General features: G+C 35.5%; 1 protein-coding gene across 2 annotated transcripts in view; it reads left to right on the top strand.

Moving 5' to 3' along the window:
• Urm1 (Ubiquitin-related modifier 1) overlaps positions 1–20,515 on the top strand; it is a 66,775-nt gene that overhangs the window by 28,134 nt on the left and 18,126 nt on the right. The window contains exon 5 of one of the 2 annotated variants that reach the window (XM_077402365.1): positions 6,265–6,393. The exons of the other annotated variant lie outside the window; for it this stretch is intronic. Within the exon in view, the coding sequence (XP_077258491.1) occupies positions 6,265–6,322 (58 nt within the window). The 3' untranslated portion in view covers positions 6,323–6,393. Of the gene's footprint in view, positions 1–6,264; positions 6,394–20,515 lie in introns of those variants that run through there. 2 annotated transcript variants of the gene reach the window in all.

The following is a 20,515-nucleotide window of genomic DNA, read 5'->3' as shown; positions in this document are numbered from 1 at the left end:
TTAATATAAAAGATATACAATGTATAATTTTTTACGTGTTTTGTACGTTTTATTTGAACGCGGATTTTTCAACGCCAAAGAATATGATATGCTAAACACTTTTGTAAGAGATTTTATTTAAGAAGAGTATCCTTAATTTCATAAAACTATTGTTTATATTTTTTATTTCAGTTTTGGGGACATTTAAACAGCAATAAAATTTTGTGATAGTTTAAAATTTTACATTTATTATATTCTCCCAAATGTTATTGATATATTAATGAATTGATGTTTCAATTAATTGCGACTATTATTCCAATTCTGCTTTATCGGATAGGTTAACGAATAATGTTATGAAACAACAAGTTCTATTATTATAGTGTCAAGGGAAAATCGAATAAATTTAGCATATTTCTTGGGCGATAATATATTTAATTAAATAAGATCACAAATTTTTAGCAGTGATACAAGAATGATGTGCGATATAATATCGATTTACGGATAAACATGACATATCGCTAAAAAAGGCGTGGTTACGAGTACATCTCGTAGAATCATTTGATCAGTGGGAGTATAGCTGGTCATAAAAAGAGATCCTGACACTCAGCTCGTAAAACCGACTTAATTCGTCCTATAAAGGGAAACGCCTTTGTCATAAGACTAGCGCGACTAACGCTCGTTTTTCCTTTCGTTCACATATGCTCAACACGTCTCGATCGTTAGACCTGTACGTTCCGTTAAATTCCATTGATCTCCCGTGTCAATTAATTAAAGTATTTCTATGCAATTTTCTATGCATTTCTATACATTTCTACGCAGTTTTATCTTGTAGTTTGCAAAAAAGTTTGTTCTTTTTCTTTTTTTTTTTTTAATTACAACACAGAGTAATATAGATCTATAGAATATAATACAGAGCAAAATCCGCTTATTTTACTTTATTACAAAATTTATTTCCTTATATATGCATATCTTTTTCAAATATAAAAATATACTATTCTTATCTTATTCTTTTTAATTTACTTATGAACAATAATTTATGCAAATTAATTTGTATATAATTTGTGCATAAGTAGGTACAATAATTTATTTGCAAAAGTACATAAAGTACATAAATTAATTTTCACTAATTTGTATCGCGTCATTTTTAACCTTATAAGCTTTACGAAGAATATATTATGCAATGTGAAGACGTATGGTGCATTAGAAACACAATACATAACGCACATAACAATCAGTTTTTTCAGTCCACGTGCACTGAGCACTATTTTCACTCCTCATTGTCACGTATTGTACACAACGATATAGAAGTCAAAAGACCACGCAGTGCGGAGATCCGGCGCACCTATGCGCTTACAAAGTAGACGACGCAAGAAAAGATGGGATAATAGAGAAAGAGAGAGAGAGAGAGGGGGAGGCGGAGGCGAAAGAGAAGGGAGAGTGAAGTAGAAGAGAAGGAATTTTCTTCCCCTAATATCTTCCGATCTCCCGTCGAATGCACAACCTTGGCAAATTGGAAGGAGCGTGTGCACTCTACCCCTCGCGGGCATGACGGTCTCTGGAGTGTATGTTAAGGGCGGCCGTGGCGGGGGGATGGGGCGGATGACGGTGGATTGCACAATGCACGAGATTTCGTCCGGTCCATCGGGAGTCCCGTCGCGTCCCCACGGGCGGCTATTAGAGCGCGGGGTTTTCGCGGAGGGATTTCCTCCGCAGGATGGCAGGATAGCCTGACTACGCGTAGAACGGCCGGGAGGACGGGGGCGAGGATGGCAGATAATTTGTCCAGCGTCCTTTCCGTCACCCCTTCTGCTCTTTCTTCCGCCCCTTCGTCGACGTTTCGTCGATGCCCGAGAGAAGCAGGGGACAAGCCGGCGCCGCTGACCCGAATCTTAACTAGGTACCTCTCTATGTCTATTTTAGTTATTTACTCGTAACGAGCACATAGCCCTGAGTAATGTGCGCCAATGTAATTGTGCGGTAAATACGTATCAATGATTGGACATGTAAGGTAATGCTCATATTTTAACTCAAAGTTTTAAAGCAATTTTTCTCTTTCTTTTTTATGCAGAAATATATTTCTTTTATAAATGGAAGAGATATGGATAAAAAATTTATATTTTTTACTTTTTTTGAAATTGTTGTACAGTGTTTCGTATAAATATATAAATAAATAATTCAATATGTGTATCTCCGAAATAAAATAAATGTTTACGTGTGCGCCACATATCTATTACGTTTTATTTCTAATGTGTACATAACTATGAATACTGTGTTTTACTACTTTAATTTTTTTCTTAACTAAACATTGATAAAATAAAATTTCTATATTGACGATCGTTGATTGGAACGTACGCGGTTATTATAGTACGTTTCTTTTACGTACATACATACGTTTTCACATGTTCTGCGAGCGATCGTAAATAACTGTTAAAACGAGTGAAATCCAGGATGCATTTAAGCTATCATCAATTTTCGGTATTACTCTATATTTCCAGTATCACACGAGTCTCTCATACCTCGGCGCGAGATGCGCAGATATTACTTAAAGTTTTGCATTCACACGAAACCAAAATCATGTAGGTATGTATATACATACACGGCGTATTGAATAATACGAAGGTCGGTATACGAAAGTAATGCTTTCTGATTTTTTTCTTTTGAACCTGGCGCTGTAGAAAATTTTACATTTTACTGAGTTGTTACTTGAAATTTCTATAAGTTGCATTATGTTGAGTGGTGTTGTGATCAGTTACGTGAGTGTATCACACAAGCAGTTTAAACTGTGTTTCAGATATGCGTAGCAAACAAGGGCGGCGAATGAACTTTTTGCCGTGGAAGAAATGAGTCTTATTGAAATCTATTCGCATTTCAGAAATAGTGTTATCATAAACATTTCTGACACGCGAACGGGTTTCAATGGCTGCGTTCAGTAGAAAAAGCAACTCAGCGAGCAATCAGTGATTTTTTTTAAATGACTGGTCTCGGACTGGTCCTTGCTTTCTTCTTTAGATCCAAGTGTAGAAACAATAAAAATTGTAATAAAGAATCATTGAGCACACATTGAGCTATTTTCTTTGCTGAACGCAGCCATTAGAACTTATTTTTTCCACGGTAAAAAATTCAATTACTGTTCTTGTTTGGTACGCATATCTGAAACACACACCAGTTTGAACTGTTCGTGTCACATACTCACATAACAATGCCACTCAACATAATGCAACTAGAGACTTCAAGTAACAACTCAGTTAACTCAGATAACTTTATATCGAACGCTTTAAAAGTATATTAAAAATTCCATTTACAGATAAAAATCAATTAGTTTACGGCGCACATTTCCTTTAATAAATTTGTGTTAAAATTTATAACACATTTACTGGACGATCAATTCCGATTTTTACTATTTTTCTCGAAAATAATGCACAGTACTCGAACCATGAAGGATCGAAGTGTACATCGTTGTAGTTGTGAACTAAATGACTAATGCTGACAAAATAAAGCAAAGTATACTTCTGATAAGATCTTATTTTCTAACTCCATGTATTACATTTTTAATAAAAAACTTTTTTGACGATTTTAATGAAAATTTATAATGACTGAAAAGCAAGCTAAAGTAAAGAAAATCAATACAGTATATTTTATGCATAATGATAGCATAGTTTATAGCATTGTAGAGTAAATTATCCTGAATCCTACGTATAATATTGTGTGTAATCTCTATATATTATTATAATTATATAAAGAGAAAAAGTTTGTTTGATTGTCTGTTTTTTCGCGAACTACTCATTATTCATTAATGGTCCAAATTTTAAAGAATTATATATGAAATAGGGGTAGAAATTTCCGGGCATGGTCACCATGGAATTCGATTTTTTGTTAGGATGTTCTCCGAAGCGACTGAGCCATTTTAACATGTGATTCTATATTTGGTTTGAGTGTTTGTTTGTTCGCGAACTACTCATTCATTAATGAACCAAATCTTAAAGAATGTTATACATGAAATAGGCTACCATGGAGTTTCATTTTTATGACGATAAAAAAAATGTTTAACGATTTTCTAGAGACCAATGCAAAAATTTTTCTAATTTTTTGGGGATTGCGACGATGGGTTTAATTTGTACTCGAGCTGTAGTGTGTGGCGGGACAGTAAGCGTCGTTTTAGAAATCGGCCCGAAATGTGCATCTTTTTGCGATCATTGCATTAACCCTCAATTAGCACACATGTGCTAATTCGCAGCACTTTTATTTCGTTCAGCACTTATATATTTCAATTTTTTATATAAAAATCATTTATTTTTCCTAAAATAAAGTGCACTACTCGATTGCCAGGGAAATTTTACATAAATTTTTATTAAAAATGACTGAGATACGACAGTTAAAAGTTGTCAAAATCTCAAATCGCACTAGTGTGGCATCTGAGGTGGCCCAACCAAGGTGTGCTAATTGAGGGTTAATGAACCGATTTTATTGCTTTGATCGAAGTAGGAAAATAAAAAACATTATGTATCCAGAAGTGTTATAAATAAATATAAAAGTAAAAAAATAAGACTAAAAGAATGAGAATAAAAAAATAAGGACTGCGGGCGAAGCCGCGGGGCTGGCTAGTCTTATATAAAGATTGAAAAGATTATCACATAACGATATTAAATAAATCTCTAGTTTGCAACTTGATTAATGATTACAAATTATAATGAAGATAAACTCTCTTTTTATGCATACGAAAATATTTTATTCAATGGTTGCATCCTGTTTGGTCGGAAAATTCCTCGGGCGAAGGAGAAATTCCATAAGGACAAACACAAGGACTTTAAACAATGGCCCCGGTTGGCACGAGGGAAGTGGGGAAAAAAGAAGATTGCGCGCCAGACTATCAAGACGACTTCTTACTTTAGTAATTTCTCGGTGGTGCCTGGGTTTCATATAACTGCGACTTTCGGTAGGGTGAATTTTGGTGTGCGGGGTTGCCTCGGCCATGCCAGAGAGGGTGGTAAATGGTACTAAACAGAGAACGCCATTTGTATGTACAGTAAGCCGCTGTAATTGCCAGACCACCTATCTCTACCACCGTAAATGCATATCGAGTACACCATCCCTCCTTCTCCCTCTTCAGTTACCGCTATATATACACACAATTTACATATTATAATTTATAGATGAGAGGGATACCGCGCCATAACCCAGGAGAGAAGTGGCGCTTCGCTCACGAAGTTGCATGGAACTTTGTAACGTGCTCCACGGTGATAATTTTTTCCGGTCTCAATGCTATTTCACTCCGTCGTGCAAAGATATTAAAGTTTACATGCTGTATTATGGGAATTTTATGTCCGATAATGTTTGACAGGAAAAAATATCACATGTATATTCTCTTTGTTATTACCAAAATATATCTTATATTATGTTATTGTGTAGCTACTATGCAAAAATGAGACAATCTTTTTAACAAAAAAGACAACAATTGCAATGTTATGTATATGTCACATTATTTTCTGTAAAAAGTACATATAGAATAAAGTGCAGTTTGGACATTTTTTCCCTGTGCATTTCATACAATGCTTTTTTAAAAAATTAATAATTAATCTTTTTTTACTTAATTGTAAAAAGATATTCATAATTTTGTGTGATAATAGATTCGTCTTTTTCCTTTACTGAAAAAAAGTTCTTGGTAAATTCGTGAGATGCATTTAGTAATAGGTTTTTCTTTAAATATTTGATTATTATTATTAATTGTAATAGTAATAACAAAACATTTTGTAATAATTATTAACATTTAAAAAAAGCTAATTTTGCGTTTAGTCGAGCCAACTAAATTATGTAGTATAATACTTATTATCAAACAATTTTGTGATAATTATTATAGTTTAGTGATAATTAACAAACAAGTTTGATAATTAGTACTAAATTGTCTTAAAAAGCCTTATCTGATTGTTTTGCCGACAGTGAATTATTTAGTAAGCAAGTTGGTTACATTTATCATTACTTGATAATAATTATCAAACTTTGCTAATATTAACCAAATTATATCAGGTTTTGCTTGAATTATTTGTTAACATTAACCAAATTATTTTGTTGCAATCACCTATACGTTTATAGTTGAAACTATTTCATCAAGGTTCTTGATAACATTAACCAAACATGGATTATTACAACCAAGCATTTTTTCAGTGTTTAAATCGTCTATCGTTTAAAAAATGAGACTAAACATATATTGTATAATACATCACTTCCACTCATTTTTCTAGGAATTTCAATACACTGTGTAATATCGTGAAAAATCTTTTGTTTCCGTAGATTTTACGCGTTGCTTCTTGCCGCCAGAAAATTCCATTTTAGGAACATCGGTTCGTAAAAAGCGCAATAAAATTGAGAAGATGGTTTATTTTATACTGACACGCTTTTACGTGACGCGACGAAAGCTCGTTGATTATAAACAGTGTCTTGAATGTGCAAGAGGATGCACTTTGTGATAAAATCTAAAATGTTTAAGAGAGATGACGAAGCGAATGAAGATGTACGAGCGCGGAGAATTACCGCATGAAGCGAGAAAAAGGGAAAGAAGGGAGGAAGGAAGAAAGAAAGAAAGAAAAGAGATAGCTCTCACTGCGCGGTAACTAAGACGTACTTAGCCCGGGGGTTAAAAGGTGGAGAGCCATCGCGTGATTGTGGAACGTTATTCTATACCACATAAGCCGGCTAGCGAAGAACTGCTTCTGCCGAGGTCTGTGCTTCTTCTCCAGTCTAACGACACTGGCTGCGAGGATCAAGTCATTCTTGAGTGATTTCAGTGATCTTAAATGACTTTTCATTAAGATATACTCGCATTTAATCTCTAAATGTTATACAGTAATTTATTGTATTGAATATTTTAGATTAAATTGATAAGTTGATAATAAATGGATCAACCATTTTTTTACAAATTAGTGACTAATACATTATTATATTATCTCAGAAATTATTGTAACAGTATAATTATATTTCCTTCAACATCGACGTGATCCGACTCGTCGGGAGTTCTTTTGGCGTATATATAATATTGTTATTCTGTACCTATAAATGTGTTAATACTTAGAGTGACTCAGGCGAGCAAGAAACGTATTATTTTGAAAAGCTTAAAGTAGACGAGATACGATATAAAAGGAACTATCGCGGTGGGAAAACGACCCGTGCCAGCAATTGTAAGAGCGAGGAGAAGACAGCGATATCAGCTACACTTAGATTCCAATAAGGCGGACAAGGACGCCGAACCAGCTGTCGCCGGAGAAAGCCGGGAAATTGACGGGACTGCCCGAATATCATTAGGCCCACCGGCGAAATTAACGAGACGCGCACGCGCCAGCTATCAACGCGGCCTGTGCTGGGCCTTCGCCGGAGTACCGGATTGCCGGAAAGCTCATTCTCCGGAAAGAATAAAGTGATTGAGTTATATTGAAAGCTGTATCATCGAAGTTATATTGTATAAAACTATATATATTTAATAAGAATTTGTCGATATAAGAAATTCCTGTCGGTGACTCTGTAAGTAATAATATAGTATATTGTGCACCTCGGGGCGAAAGCTTTTTCAGACGAGTGTGATTTGCCGCCTTCGCTTTAACTGGGAGGGAAGTGGTCACTTTTTGCCCTAGGGAGGAAAATGGTTACTTCCCGCCCGCTGTGCCGTCCTGGCGTGAAATTGGTCACTTTCGCCCCTCTCTACAAGCATGGAAAGTCGAACTTTCCGTGGAGGTGTTGTGAAAAATCTTTATTCTCCTGCTTGAGTCATAATCTGATTTAATTATATAATGTTTAGTATATTGCTTCCTCATAGAGGAAGCTTTGTAATGGTGAAAAATTTTTTTTTCGAGATTTTGATGGAAATAGGTTTAGAATATTCTAAAATGTCGAAAAATCATATTAGTAAAAAATGTCCGGAAGTATGTATGTATGTGTGTGTGTGTGTGTGTGTGTGTGTGTGTGTGTGTGTGTGTGTGTGTGTGTGTGTGTGTGTGTGTGTGTGTGTACGGATTTTTGTACACGCATCTACTTCTACAATTTTTTAGATACCAGTTTGAATTTTTGCACACAAATAGAGTATCATAGAAAGTATGTCCTCCTCAAATTTTATTGAAATCGGTCTACCGGTATAGATTTTATGCAGATTTTCCTTTTTTTGAAAAATGTGTTTTACGCTGCCGCTTTCTCAATATTTGAGATAGCGATTTATTTTTAATTTTATTATATTTTCCAGTTTTTTCTACCCCTATTTCATATATAATTCATTAAAATTTGATTGATCAGATCTCGTATTACACACATTTGAAATTTCGAAGAATTCGTACATACATAGAAGCTTTATAAAACTTGATCTGATCAACCAAATGTGTAAGTAGAAATCTGCATATTGTTTTAGTTTTTAAGTGGACAAGTATTTTTAGTATTTTTTAGTGAATGTACATAATTATTTACGCAGTCCCCAAAAGAGTTAAGTGTGAAATCAGAACCTTTGCTAACAAAGCTTCCTCTATGAGGAAGCCAAAACAAATAAATACCGATAATTATACCTCGAATAAAATAAAAACTTGCACACTTAGGAACTATGAGGAAGCAATGTGCAAGTTTTTACTTGCACAATTAAAAACTACGAGGAAACAATGTGCAAGTTTCTATATTTGATATGTGATTAATGTGATATATTTGGTTTAATTATATATAAATATCTCGAATAATTCAGTCATATCTGAGGGTCCCTCCAACTATCCACTCTTGAGTACTGTATTGAGTGTATTGTGTATTTCTTTACCAATTTTATAAAAATTGGTTGGCGCCCAACGAATACTTTCTTTTTTTTTGTAAAACTTAGAGCCCCGACGGCTACAAACCTGGCTGCGTCGGGTGAGGGCTGTTATATGTAATTAATAATAAATAGTCATTAATAATAAATAATTAGTAATAATTAATAAAAATAGAACAGCCTGTCTTATTATAATTAAACTTTTTAGCTTTTTTTTTTAATGAGATAAGTAAAATTAGCTGTATATGATATAATATTATCTTCATATAGTAAAATGTCATGACGATTACTAAAAAGGAACTTCATGATTCTAAGGGGTGAAACTACCTCTCATATGTAGAGTGGTTTTTTTTATTTTTTCGATATATCTTGAAAAGTATATATTCGAGATATCAAAAAATGTTTAATACAAAAGTTTTATGGTAAGAACATCTCTATTTGATCCGTCGACATAGGCTACGGTCAACTTGACGCTACCAATACTTTGAAGCGTTCTTCTTCTTCTTCTTTCTTCGTTGAAAGAAAGGAGAAGAGGAATGCTTTGAAGCATTTGTAGCATCAAGTTTACCGCAGCCATAGATGTATATAACTTCCTATTGGAGAGCTGTAGGAAAAATTTGAAAGACATGCAGAAGTTATGCTTACTGGGATGTTTTTTTTCGTCTAATTATGTAGTTAGTGGGGACGTTCTACTTGTAATTTGATAAGCAGATTTATGTGACTCAATTGCGGGCAACGTTTCGTATTAATGTCAGAACGGAAAGTGATTAGCAAGAGAGTTCTAAGAAGCTTCTAAGCATCGATTAGGATCGATAAGTCATGAATAACTTCTCATATTTCGATAATAGTCAAATTCTCACAATAATAACTTGAAGATTATAGATTCGTCATTTATACGGTTATTGAGTTAATGCAATATAAATAAAATAGGGCAATAATACAAAACAAAATTTTTTTATATACCTTTTAAAACATTTATTATTATTGAATTATCACCAGGAAAAAAGAGATATACAGAAGATACGAATACAGAAGCATTAAGCATTATTAGAATAGCAATCAGCTGTAATCAGAGGGCACGTATTATGAAATTGTTTGGAATGGATTCCGATCGGATATGTTCCGTTTTCCCTAGAAAACACAATAGAAATCTAAGAAATAACTAAGCAATTCCGGTCGGAATCCATTCCGAAAAGTACCATAATACATGCTCAGTTACGATATTTATGATGGCAAACGAAATTGTCAATTCCTGGCACATACTAAGGATTTAACGCTTAACTGCATCCGCTCGAACGGCTTCAAGTTGACGTCGTAGATCTTTATTGCCTCCTTATTTATTTTTCGACGATATTTATTCGACAAGCTACGACGCTCGTTTCGAATAATACGACGCGATATGGCCACTCACGAATGAAATTGCCTCAAGAGTAAAGAGTCATTTTTGAAAAGCTAAGAAACAGTTCACGCACTAATATATTTTTAAAATTAAAGCAACACATCGGTAATAAACGCTACAGTAAACAGTTTTGGACACTATTTGTGCACAAGTATACTTTTATTATTAAACACTAAGGCTGCGTTCCGATATTCACTGCCTGCAGTACTAAAAATGTGTAGTTTACGTCATATTATAGATTTTCAGTACTGGCAGTGAGTAACGGAACACAGCCTAAATAATGTTGACTCTTTGATTTCTTTATTGTGCGACTATGAGCATAAATGATATATCACAGACATTTCCTTTCTTCAGCTTCTAGACAAAACGCCATTTCTTCTTCTCGATCTAAGATATTAAGAGGTACAGTGATGTTTCATGTTAAGTGTATACTGAAAGAAACAATTTTATAACGAAGTAAATATACATTTACTTAAAATTATTATTATTTTTTAATTGAAGTAAGCATTTATTCTATTTAAATAAAAATATATAATTCTACATAAATATGTGTATTAAGTAAATAAACTGTTAGTAGCCATCTAATTAATATTATTTGGGTTAAAAAAAATTTTTTTAGTGCACGCACAGCGAGATAGACCGTATATCTATACGCGAACCGACGATTGAGAAAGCCTTACATTATCGAATCTCTTTAACGGTTGAACCGCGATCAAGTTCCGAGTAGACCCAATCGATAGCTTGGGTTTGAATTATGTTTATGTAATAAAATTTTTTTCATTTTTTGTCTACTTGTCCTACGAGCAGAGATATTACCATGCAAAGTCCGATACGTCGTTACCATTTTTCGTTGTCCTTTTCACCTTTTAGATACTATGCAAGCAAGGTTTTTTGCTATATAGCGCTGCATTAAAAAAAATTGTTGACAAAATATTGCCAGCGTCTCTATGACTCTATCTAATGTCTCTATCGTATCCATATATATGCACGTATAAAACTGATTGATTGTGAGAAGCAATATTTCCGATGCACGGCATGCGCGAGCGTTATTATTGACCCTGCAGATAAATCAGGCCAATAAGTCAGGCTGGGAGAAAGATTATTTTATATTTCTTTCTATCACTAGATGACTCATTGTCAGACCATGTAGCGTTTCGTAGAAAAAGAAAAGATATTCGAGCTAAAGTGAAGGAGTGAGAGCGAGAAAGCATGAACGAAGGAGCGAAAATGAGGGAACGTGTGTGAGGAAGCGAGAGCGAGAGTACGTGAGCGATAGAAAGAAAAGGGTTTTGGAAAAAGAGACAGCAAAATTATTTTTGTAATTATATGAATGAAATAATTATTAAAGATATCGTGATCACATGGATGGATAATAACGTAGTCTTAAAACAAATAAAATAGGTATTGCAGACTACATATAATAAAAATATTATACTGTTTTGAAATAATATATTGCTTAAAAATGTTTAACATACTAAAAAAAAGAATTATATTATTAAACAATTATCTTTCTAAAAAAATGTAAAAAAAGTCGCCAAATGCATGTAGGTAGTATAAAAAACTGCAATGTTGTACAGCATCCAAACAGCATCCAAAATTATTTTAATATATCCACTCAAAAATATAAAATAATTATGCATTACAACATATAAATTGGTGTTGATTTCTATAAGAAAAATGTTTAGGTGAAAAATAAGTGTTGTTCAACATTTTATAACTTAAAAAATGTTAAAAATGTTTTTCAAAAAAAGTATAAAAATTGTAAAATTACGCAAATACAAAGAAGAAAAAAATATGATAAACATTTTAAAAAAATTAAATATTTTTAACTCACCAAGAGATATTTAAGTGTATATATCTAATATTTAGTTGAATTAAAAAAATAAACTTGCCGCTGATAGATCTCGGAATATAATAAGATTAAAAAAACAAATAATATTTTTAATTTAGACCTAAACATGACACATACTTCTCGTACACGTTTATCATATTTATTTATTTATTTATTTTGGCTAAACTTGATCTAATTAATCCTAATAATTATTTAAGAAAAATTGTAATATTTTAATAAATGTTAAAATTATAGCAAAAAGGACGATTAAATTATATAATTTTATTTAATGTAGTTTTCAATATTAAAATCTAATTTTGAAAAGATTCATGTTTGCGATGGTAAAAAGAGCAAGTAAAACACATTATTTCAGAGAACGTATTTCCAAACACAAAGGTATCCTCTCTCACTCTATCCAATTTTGTCTGTCCTTCTCTGCCTCTCTCTCTCTCTCTTTCTCTCTCTCTCTCTCTCTCTCTCTCTCTCTCTCTCTCTCTCTCTCTCACGGGATCCGAAAGCTATTTTCGATTATGCTAACTTAAATGGACTTAAACTCAATCTTACCAAATCGAAAGTACTTATATTCGCTAACCAAACTTATGTTAATGACATAGATTAATATCTATTTGATGATATAGATTAACTTTCTACCACCCATTATAGTAAACCAAAGGCCTCTACTTTTGTGAGTAAAGCGAAAAATCTGGGCGCAATTTTTATGTCTAACCTATCTTGGAAGAAACATATTGGTAATTATGCGTAAAAGGGGCAGCTCTCCGATTTGGTTCATTTTTAAATATGTCGTTAAAGGAGTCTTCCCGGACGGACTCAAATAGCTTCGGAGATATAGGCTGAGAAAGGATAATATTTTTGACGTGTTCACACACACACACACACACACACACACACACACACACACACACACACGCACACGCACACGCACACGCACACGCACACGCACACGCACACGCACACGCACACGCACACGCACACGCACACGCACACGCACACGCACACGCACACGCACACGCACACGCACACGCACACGCACACGCACACGCACACGCACGCGCACGCGCACGCGCACGCGCACACGCGCACACGCACGCACACACGCACACACGCACACACGCACACACGCCCACACGCCACACACGCACACACACAATTAAAATTTCTTGAAAATGACGACATGTGTGACACGACTTACATTAAAATCTTCTTTCAAACCAAACAACTTTCGTCTGAAATATTTCTTTCTAGAATTACAAATTAAAAAAGTTTTTGGGAGTGATCGATTAAAATGGAGCACCCTGTATATACATATACATATATATAATTAAAAAAACGAAAACTTAAAAATAATAATTGGTAAATAAAAGAGAGGTTTAAAAAGTTGAAATAATAAAAATATGAAAAGGTAAAAAATTTGATACATGTAAAATAAAACGTTATTTAAAAAGTAAGATAATAAAAAGACAAGTTTAAATAAAGCTGAAAATAATACCAAGTAATAAATATAAAAAATATAATCTAAAATACATTCAGAGGTCACCCGTTAGCTCTCGGCGGGTGAACAGGTGGAAAGTTGGAGGAGGCGGAAAGAGTGCTGTGGACGTGGGTGTGTGAAGGGGTGGAGGGCAGGAATAAAGGAAAAGGTGAAGGAGGTTGAGAAAAAGCGAAGGCATTGGAAGTGAGGGCGGATTCGAGGAAATGCGGTCGGAAATCGAGAAGGAAGAAGAGTGCTGAAAGTGAGGTTAAGATGACGATGAGGAAGTGGGGGGAGGACGCCAGAGACGGAAGAGGTGAGAGGCGGCGGACGGAAGAGGATATCGTGGGACACGCGGGTTGGCTGTCGGCGAGAAGGAAGTGCAGGGGAGGCATCGGTCAGAGCCGGCGCGGGGAGTCGACGGCTCCGAAAGAGTACGTTGGCACCACCGCGGGGCGGTAGGACGCGATACGCTGGAGTGCGCGGCGGGCAGAGCAGGCCGGTAAGGAAGAGAGAGGTGATATCGGCGACGGAGGAGATGGCGCAAGAGACGAACGGTTTAAGGCGAGCGCACAAGAACTCAACACGACGGCCAATGAGATGGAGCGGGTGAAATCGATGAATCGAGAGGATGAGTTGATCGAGGAGGTGAACGGCCAAAGTCCGTAGATGGCATGCAGGTATTGCAGGTAGCGGTATGGCCGATGGCGAAGAGAACGTATGACGGAGAGGCCAGAAAGCGAAAAGCAGAAAAGGGAAGAGGGAATTCCGGAGAATTGCAGAAAGGCGTAGAAGAAAGCAGAAGAGAGGGAAAGTAAGAGCAGGTGGAGTCAAAGAGAGAGTAAAGTAAGCTGGGGAGAAGAAGGGGGAGGACAAAGGTTGGACGGGCGCACACACACACACACACACGGATAACGCACTTAGGGGGTAGAGGAGAGTGAGGGAGATGAAAGGGAGATGGAATGGAAGGGGGATGAAGGAAAAGGGGAGGAGGTCTGAGTGGGATTTGATAACGTTGCTGGTTAGGCTGGGGAATGAGGAGGAGAAGTGGAGGGATCGAGAGGCAAGAAGAAAAGCGGGAAATAGGTTAAGGGTAAAGATAGTGGAGATCGGTGGAGGAGACGATAAGAGAGAGAGCGGAGTGGGAAGGGAGATTAGGAGAGAGAGGGGAGGAGAGTAGGGGTGAGAGGAGGTCGGAGAAGGAGGAGATCACGAAAGAGTTGGAGGAGAGGGTGGAAAACAGGAGATTGTGGGTGGACGGAAGGGAGATAGAAGGGAAGGAGGATGAAGGAAAATGGGAGGAGGGCTAAGTGGGATTGGATAACGGTGATGGCTAGGCGCGGGAATGAGGAGGAGAAGGGAAGGGTTCTAGAGGCAAGAAGGAAAGCGAGAAATTGGTTAAGGGTAAAGATAGTTGAGGACGGATTGGTGGAGGCGAGGATAAGAGAGAGAGCGGAGTGGGAAGAGAGATTAGGAGAGAGAGTGGTGGAGAGGAGGAGAGCAGGAGTGAGAGGAGGTTGGAGGAGGAGGAGATCATGAGAGAGTTGGAGGAAAATCTCCGCAGGAGCGTGGAAGAGGATCAACAGAACCAGGGCAGGAAGTAGACAGGAAGGAAGAACTGAGACAGAATGAGGAGGAGGGAGACGAACGAAGACGTGAAAGAAGAGGAGAGGGTTAAGGGAAGGGAAAAAGATTAAATGTGAGGTCGCACATGGCCAGGGTATGAACGAAGAGGAATTCTTGTATAAGAGGTTTGGGTACTGTTCGCGAAATCGCTGATTAATCCCGACGATGGAAGCGGGATGAGAAGGACGCGCGTGGAAGGTGGTCACTAATTCTTTACTTATTTTTTGTGTAACTCAGACCACAGTCTGAGCCGTCTTTAATGCGTCAAAATTAATACAATCTGACCTGAGATGGATGAACGGTGAACAAATAAGATGTTTTGCTTGTCCTTATAAGCGAGAGACAATTATATTAATTGCCGTCCTCTTCGTGTGGTGAGTCGCCCGTGAGCCTTGGGACACGTGGCGGTCGGCACTCGCGCCCGTGTGAGCTTGAGCTGTCGTGTTGAGGCACCAGAGTTGATGAGCGTTCTATTTCACACTATACGAGACTATCTAATCAGTGTGGTTACTGCGATGTGCACGATTAACCGGAGTTACAATGCGAAACGTACAAAGCACACGTTACGCGACTAGTCTCCGCGCGGCCATTTTGCACAAAGTGAAGAAGACGTTGGCGATGAGCGCGCTCGTGCGGGCGCGAGCTATCGCGGTGATCGAACGTCGTTACCCGATCGATGCTGCCCTCTGAGCCAACGGCGCAACGTTAACGGAATCTCGAACAGGTACGTTCCTCAGAAAAAACGCCTTGTAAACCCTGGTAACCATATCCGATAGAAAACGATTAAAAACGGCTATATCTGTATCGTTTTTAATCGTATCTTATCGGTTCTATCGTTGCATATTTAGAAGACAGATAAAACATTAATCGAATCGAATCGGTTTCTATCGTTTTAGGTCCGAATAAGAAAATAACTATACAAATTTTATAGTTATAAATTGTTTTCTATATGTACAATTATTGCCCATCTGAATCAATCGTATATACACGATATAATATGTATCGTTATTTATGGTAATAATTTTACCGTATGCATTAATACGGATATATAAGAATAAAATGATAGACATCTTATCGATATTTATATGACTTAACCGAACCGATACATCTATCGTTTCCTATCGGGATTTTCTGACATACAACTTATCATCTTCTTTATGGCAGCAAATCGGTTCGTTTTCTATCGTATATTAATGATATAAATTGAATCGTTTGAAAACCTTCTACTTTGTATATGTTTGTATAAAGTTAAAACGATAGACATCTCGTCGATATTTATACGACTTAACCGAACCGATACATCTATCGTTTCTTATCAGGATTTTCCGACATACAACTTATCATCTTCGAAAACAAAGTTCGTCGAAGTATTTTTATGTGTGTGTGTGTGTGTGTGTGTGATTTGTTATTAAGATTAAAATAATAAAATATTTTATTTGTATTTTAGTGCAATTTTAAATAAGACGTTTCTAATGTAAATGTTGTTTTTATTTCTCTAATAACCGTGAAAATTTTGGCCTTTGGCTTCCTGGTGCTGTTGTCGCAAAGGTGGAAGCTTAATTATTTCAAAAAAATGCAGTTCTTTCTTAAAGATCTCTGATACGGTTTATTTTTCTTTTACACGGTTATAATCCGGTGGCATGCAGAGTAGCAAACATCTAAAAATGTTCTGACTGATTTGATATATAGCTGAGAAATTTCAAATTTTTCCAATTTTTTTCTGACAGGGCATCGTAAATAAACGGTTCACTATTAACCATATTAAAAAGACAATTATAGCTACTTTAATACCATTAAAAATTATAGAAACCGATGCACCACTAATAAGAAATTTAGGATGCAAGCCCATGTGTATTGTATCGAGAATTTCTTATAGAGTATCGTGAATAAACGAAACTTCAATTATGTTAAAAACTGATTGAGACCGATATAAAGGTAATAAGAAATTTCCGATAGAATCCCAAGTATTTTGCAACGTGAGTTTTTGATAAAATACCGTAAATAAATGATTCACTAATTATATTAAAAACGATAGAAACTGATATATAGCTGATAAGATATTTACAATAGGATTCCAAGTATTTTGTAACGTGAGTTTCTGATAGAGTACCGTAAATAAACGATTCACTAACCATATTAAAAACGATAGAAACTGATGTGCAGCTGAGAAGACATTTACGATAAGATTCCAAGTATTTTGTAACGTGAGTTTCTGATAGAATACCGTAAATAAACGATTCACTAACCATATTAAAAACGATAAAAACTGATGTATAGCTGATAAGACATTTACGATAGGATCCCAAGTATTTTGTAACGTGAGTTTCTGATAGAGTACCGTAAATAAACGATTCACTAACCGTATTAAAAACGATAAGAAATTTTTTTATCGTTTTCTATCGGAGATGGTTACCAGGGAACCCTACGGGGACATGCAATAAACTGATACATCTAAAATACATTCAGATATTTGACCTCTCAAATTAATTTGTTTTTATTATATATCTAGCACATTATATAACAGTCATTTAGGGGTTGTTCCAACCTGTTGGTAAGCTAACTAATTATATGTCTATTTTTGTCTAATGTAAAAGATATACAAATACATATATATGATTTAACAATTAGTTAGTTTACCAACTGGTTGGAACAACCGGCCCTTAAAGGCTTCCATATTTTATATAAACTTTTTTATTTTTTACACTATAATTAACTGCATATTTTAAATGAACAGCACAAAATTATTTTTTTGTAATATTTTATTTCCGTTATAAAATTATACAACTTAATGGTACGTCTTAGAATAAAATCCTACTCTTTTCGAAAATATTTTGTCCTTGTTTTTTTCAATTAGTAATTTTTATAAATTTGTATACTTGTATTGTGAAATAAAGCAGTGTAAAGGAATATAATATATACACTACATATTTAATGAAATTTTATAAATTGATCTGCAGTCTGACCGTGAAATAAGAGTAAACCCGAAAAAAAACGAGCACAGCATCATCATCACGCCCGCACGGTAACTGTATTACCGGCAGTTCGCATCGACGCCGTTAAGCGTCGCATCGTTTATGCATCCTCTCAAATTCAAGGTTCGGCACGGACTGGTATATGTATAAGGCCCCTACGGGACCGAGGCAGATATTTTCAGGCTCTAGTCGCCTAAGGCAAGAGCTCTTATTAGATTGTCCGTTGAACCAAAAGCAATGGGAAATGAAGGCATTTATATTAAAGACAAAATAATACCATTTATTAAAATGCTATTGAATTCTTATTGTTCCAGGCGCAATGAAAATAAAGGCATTTTTGCCAAAGATAAAAATTTCCACACAAAATCCCATTGGTATTGCCAGTGTTAATACCAATGGCAATAATAATGGCAATACCAATGGCAATACCAACCGCAAAACCAGTGGCAATACCAATAGCAACACCAATGGGATTTTGTGTGGAACTTTTTATCTTTGGCAAAAATGCCTTCATTTCCATTGCGACTGAAACAATGGGAATTTAATGGCATTTTTTAATGGCAATGAAGGGCACATTTTTTTATAAGGGACAGTAACAAGGCAACCAACAACGTAGAACTACGTCTACTGTCTACTGTCTACTGTCACTAGTTGATGTTAAAGTATTCAGCAAAGGACAGTTGACGTAAGGCTACGTCAGTTGTCACTATTTCATGTTCAAGTATTCAACGAAGGACAGTTGGCGTAGCCGTAATTTCTAATTTGTACATTTTTTTATTATATTGACAATTTTTTTTTATTCCTATTATATTCTTCAATCTTTTCTACTCCTATTTTATATATAATACTTTAAAATTTGGTTGATTAGTTCTTGAGTTACATACGTTATTTGCTAGGAATACGTGCATACATAGAAGCCTAATAAAGCTGGGTCTAATCAACCAAATCTTGAAGTATTATATATGAAATAGGAGTAGAAAAAACTGAAGAATATAATGGATTTAGAAAAGTTGCCAATTTTTATGGCCATTTTTGGATTCTACGACTTAAAATACGTAAGAATATTGTTACGCCCGTGCTGGACACTGAGTAGAGAAGTCGCGGAAAGCTGTGAAGCGCGCTCCTTGACAACGGGAGTTTGTTGATGGATTTATTGATTTTTTGTCTGGCGGATTTTTGGAATCCGCACGCGTTCTGTTTTACGAGCTTGGAATAAACGCATTTCTTAAGTTCTTTTGAGTTCCCTTTCTTTTTGCGAGTTCCGCGAAATACGTGCGCGAGTGTGGAGTGCGCTATATAGTCCAGTCAAATTAGACAAAAAAAAAGGCTTTTGCTCGGAAGTGAAGCGGTATCAATGAAACCTTTTTAGGGTTGTTGGGGAGATGTAGAAGAGCTTATTTCTGAGTTGTCGGGTTAATCGGACCGATGGGTTTTTAAGGAAGGAAGGAGGAATGAAAAATTTTGTTTTTTTTGCAATAACTCGGCGAATTTTGACCGTACATGATTTACTAACCTCTCATTTTGTAGCTCTTTTAAAGCCCTACAATTCATTTCCTGAAGACCCTAACTTAAAATCATCATTTGTCGAGTTCTAGCGAGTCCATTTCACATTTTACAATCAGCGCCCTGAAAAGCGCAGCGTTGCCATATTGTTCTGACAGTAAAATTTACCGAAAAATGAAAAATTTCTAAATACATATAATATTTTCACTTTTTCTTATAATTAAACATAATAATCAATTATAACTTGATTTTATATAGGTTCAATGCAATATACAAGAGTTTGCTGAGACCCTGCTTAAGCGCCTACAAAATACGCTCCTTCGTGAAAGGAATACCTTAAGCAATTTTACAATCTTTTGTACGTTTTTGCTCCATAAAATCATAGTGGCCACCATGAAAAAAATCTCATAGCTATTTGGCAAATTTTTTTTAAATACAAGGTACTTAAAAGTACAAAAAAACGTAAAGAATAAATTTGTGTTGTTGTTCTGCAGAATTGTTTTCTTGGTCAAAATGAAAAAGAGAAAAATCGCTAATTTTTACATTATTTTTATCCATTTGTATCATGTCTACATGTTATTTAAAATAATTTGGCAATTATATCGTTCAATAGAACAAAGTTTCATCTTTAAGAATCTGTTTTTTGAATTGTGATACGATGATTTTTAAGGGAGTTATGAGCAATCAAAGACAAAATGCTTATTTTTTATTTAATTCACAATATCTCAGTAACAAAAAATTGTAGAAACATTAAAAAAAAAGATTTTGCAAGGAAAACTTTAAGCTGTCACGTTAGGAAGTCGAAAATTTTCGCATATTTTTTTTGTGCACGCGACAGGCCCACAAAGTAAGAGGAAAATTTTCTATTTTGTCCAGCTTGTAGTTTTCTATATGTAAAAATTACTAAACTCACAGAAACTAAAAAATAATAGTAATTTTCCAAAAGTAGAAT

Source organism: Temnothorax americanus, unplaced genomic scaffold (genome assembly GCF_048541705.1).
Source record: "Temnothorax americanus isolate GAGA-0224 unplaced genomic scaffold, ASM4854170v1 Scaffold152, whole genome shotgun sequence".
Taxonomy (NCBI): domain Eukaryota; kingdom Metazoa; phylum Arthropoda; class Insecta; order Hymenoptera; family Formicidae; genus Temnothorax; species Temnothorax americanus.
Note: the sequence above shows the minus strand (reverse complement) of the source record. Positions and strands in the feature narration are given on the sequence as shown.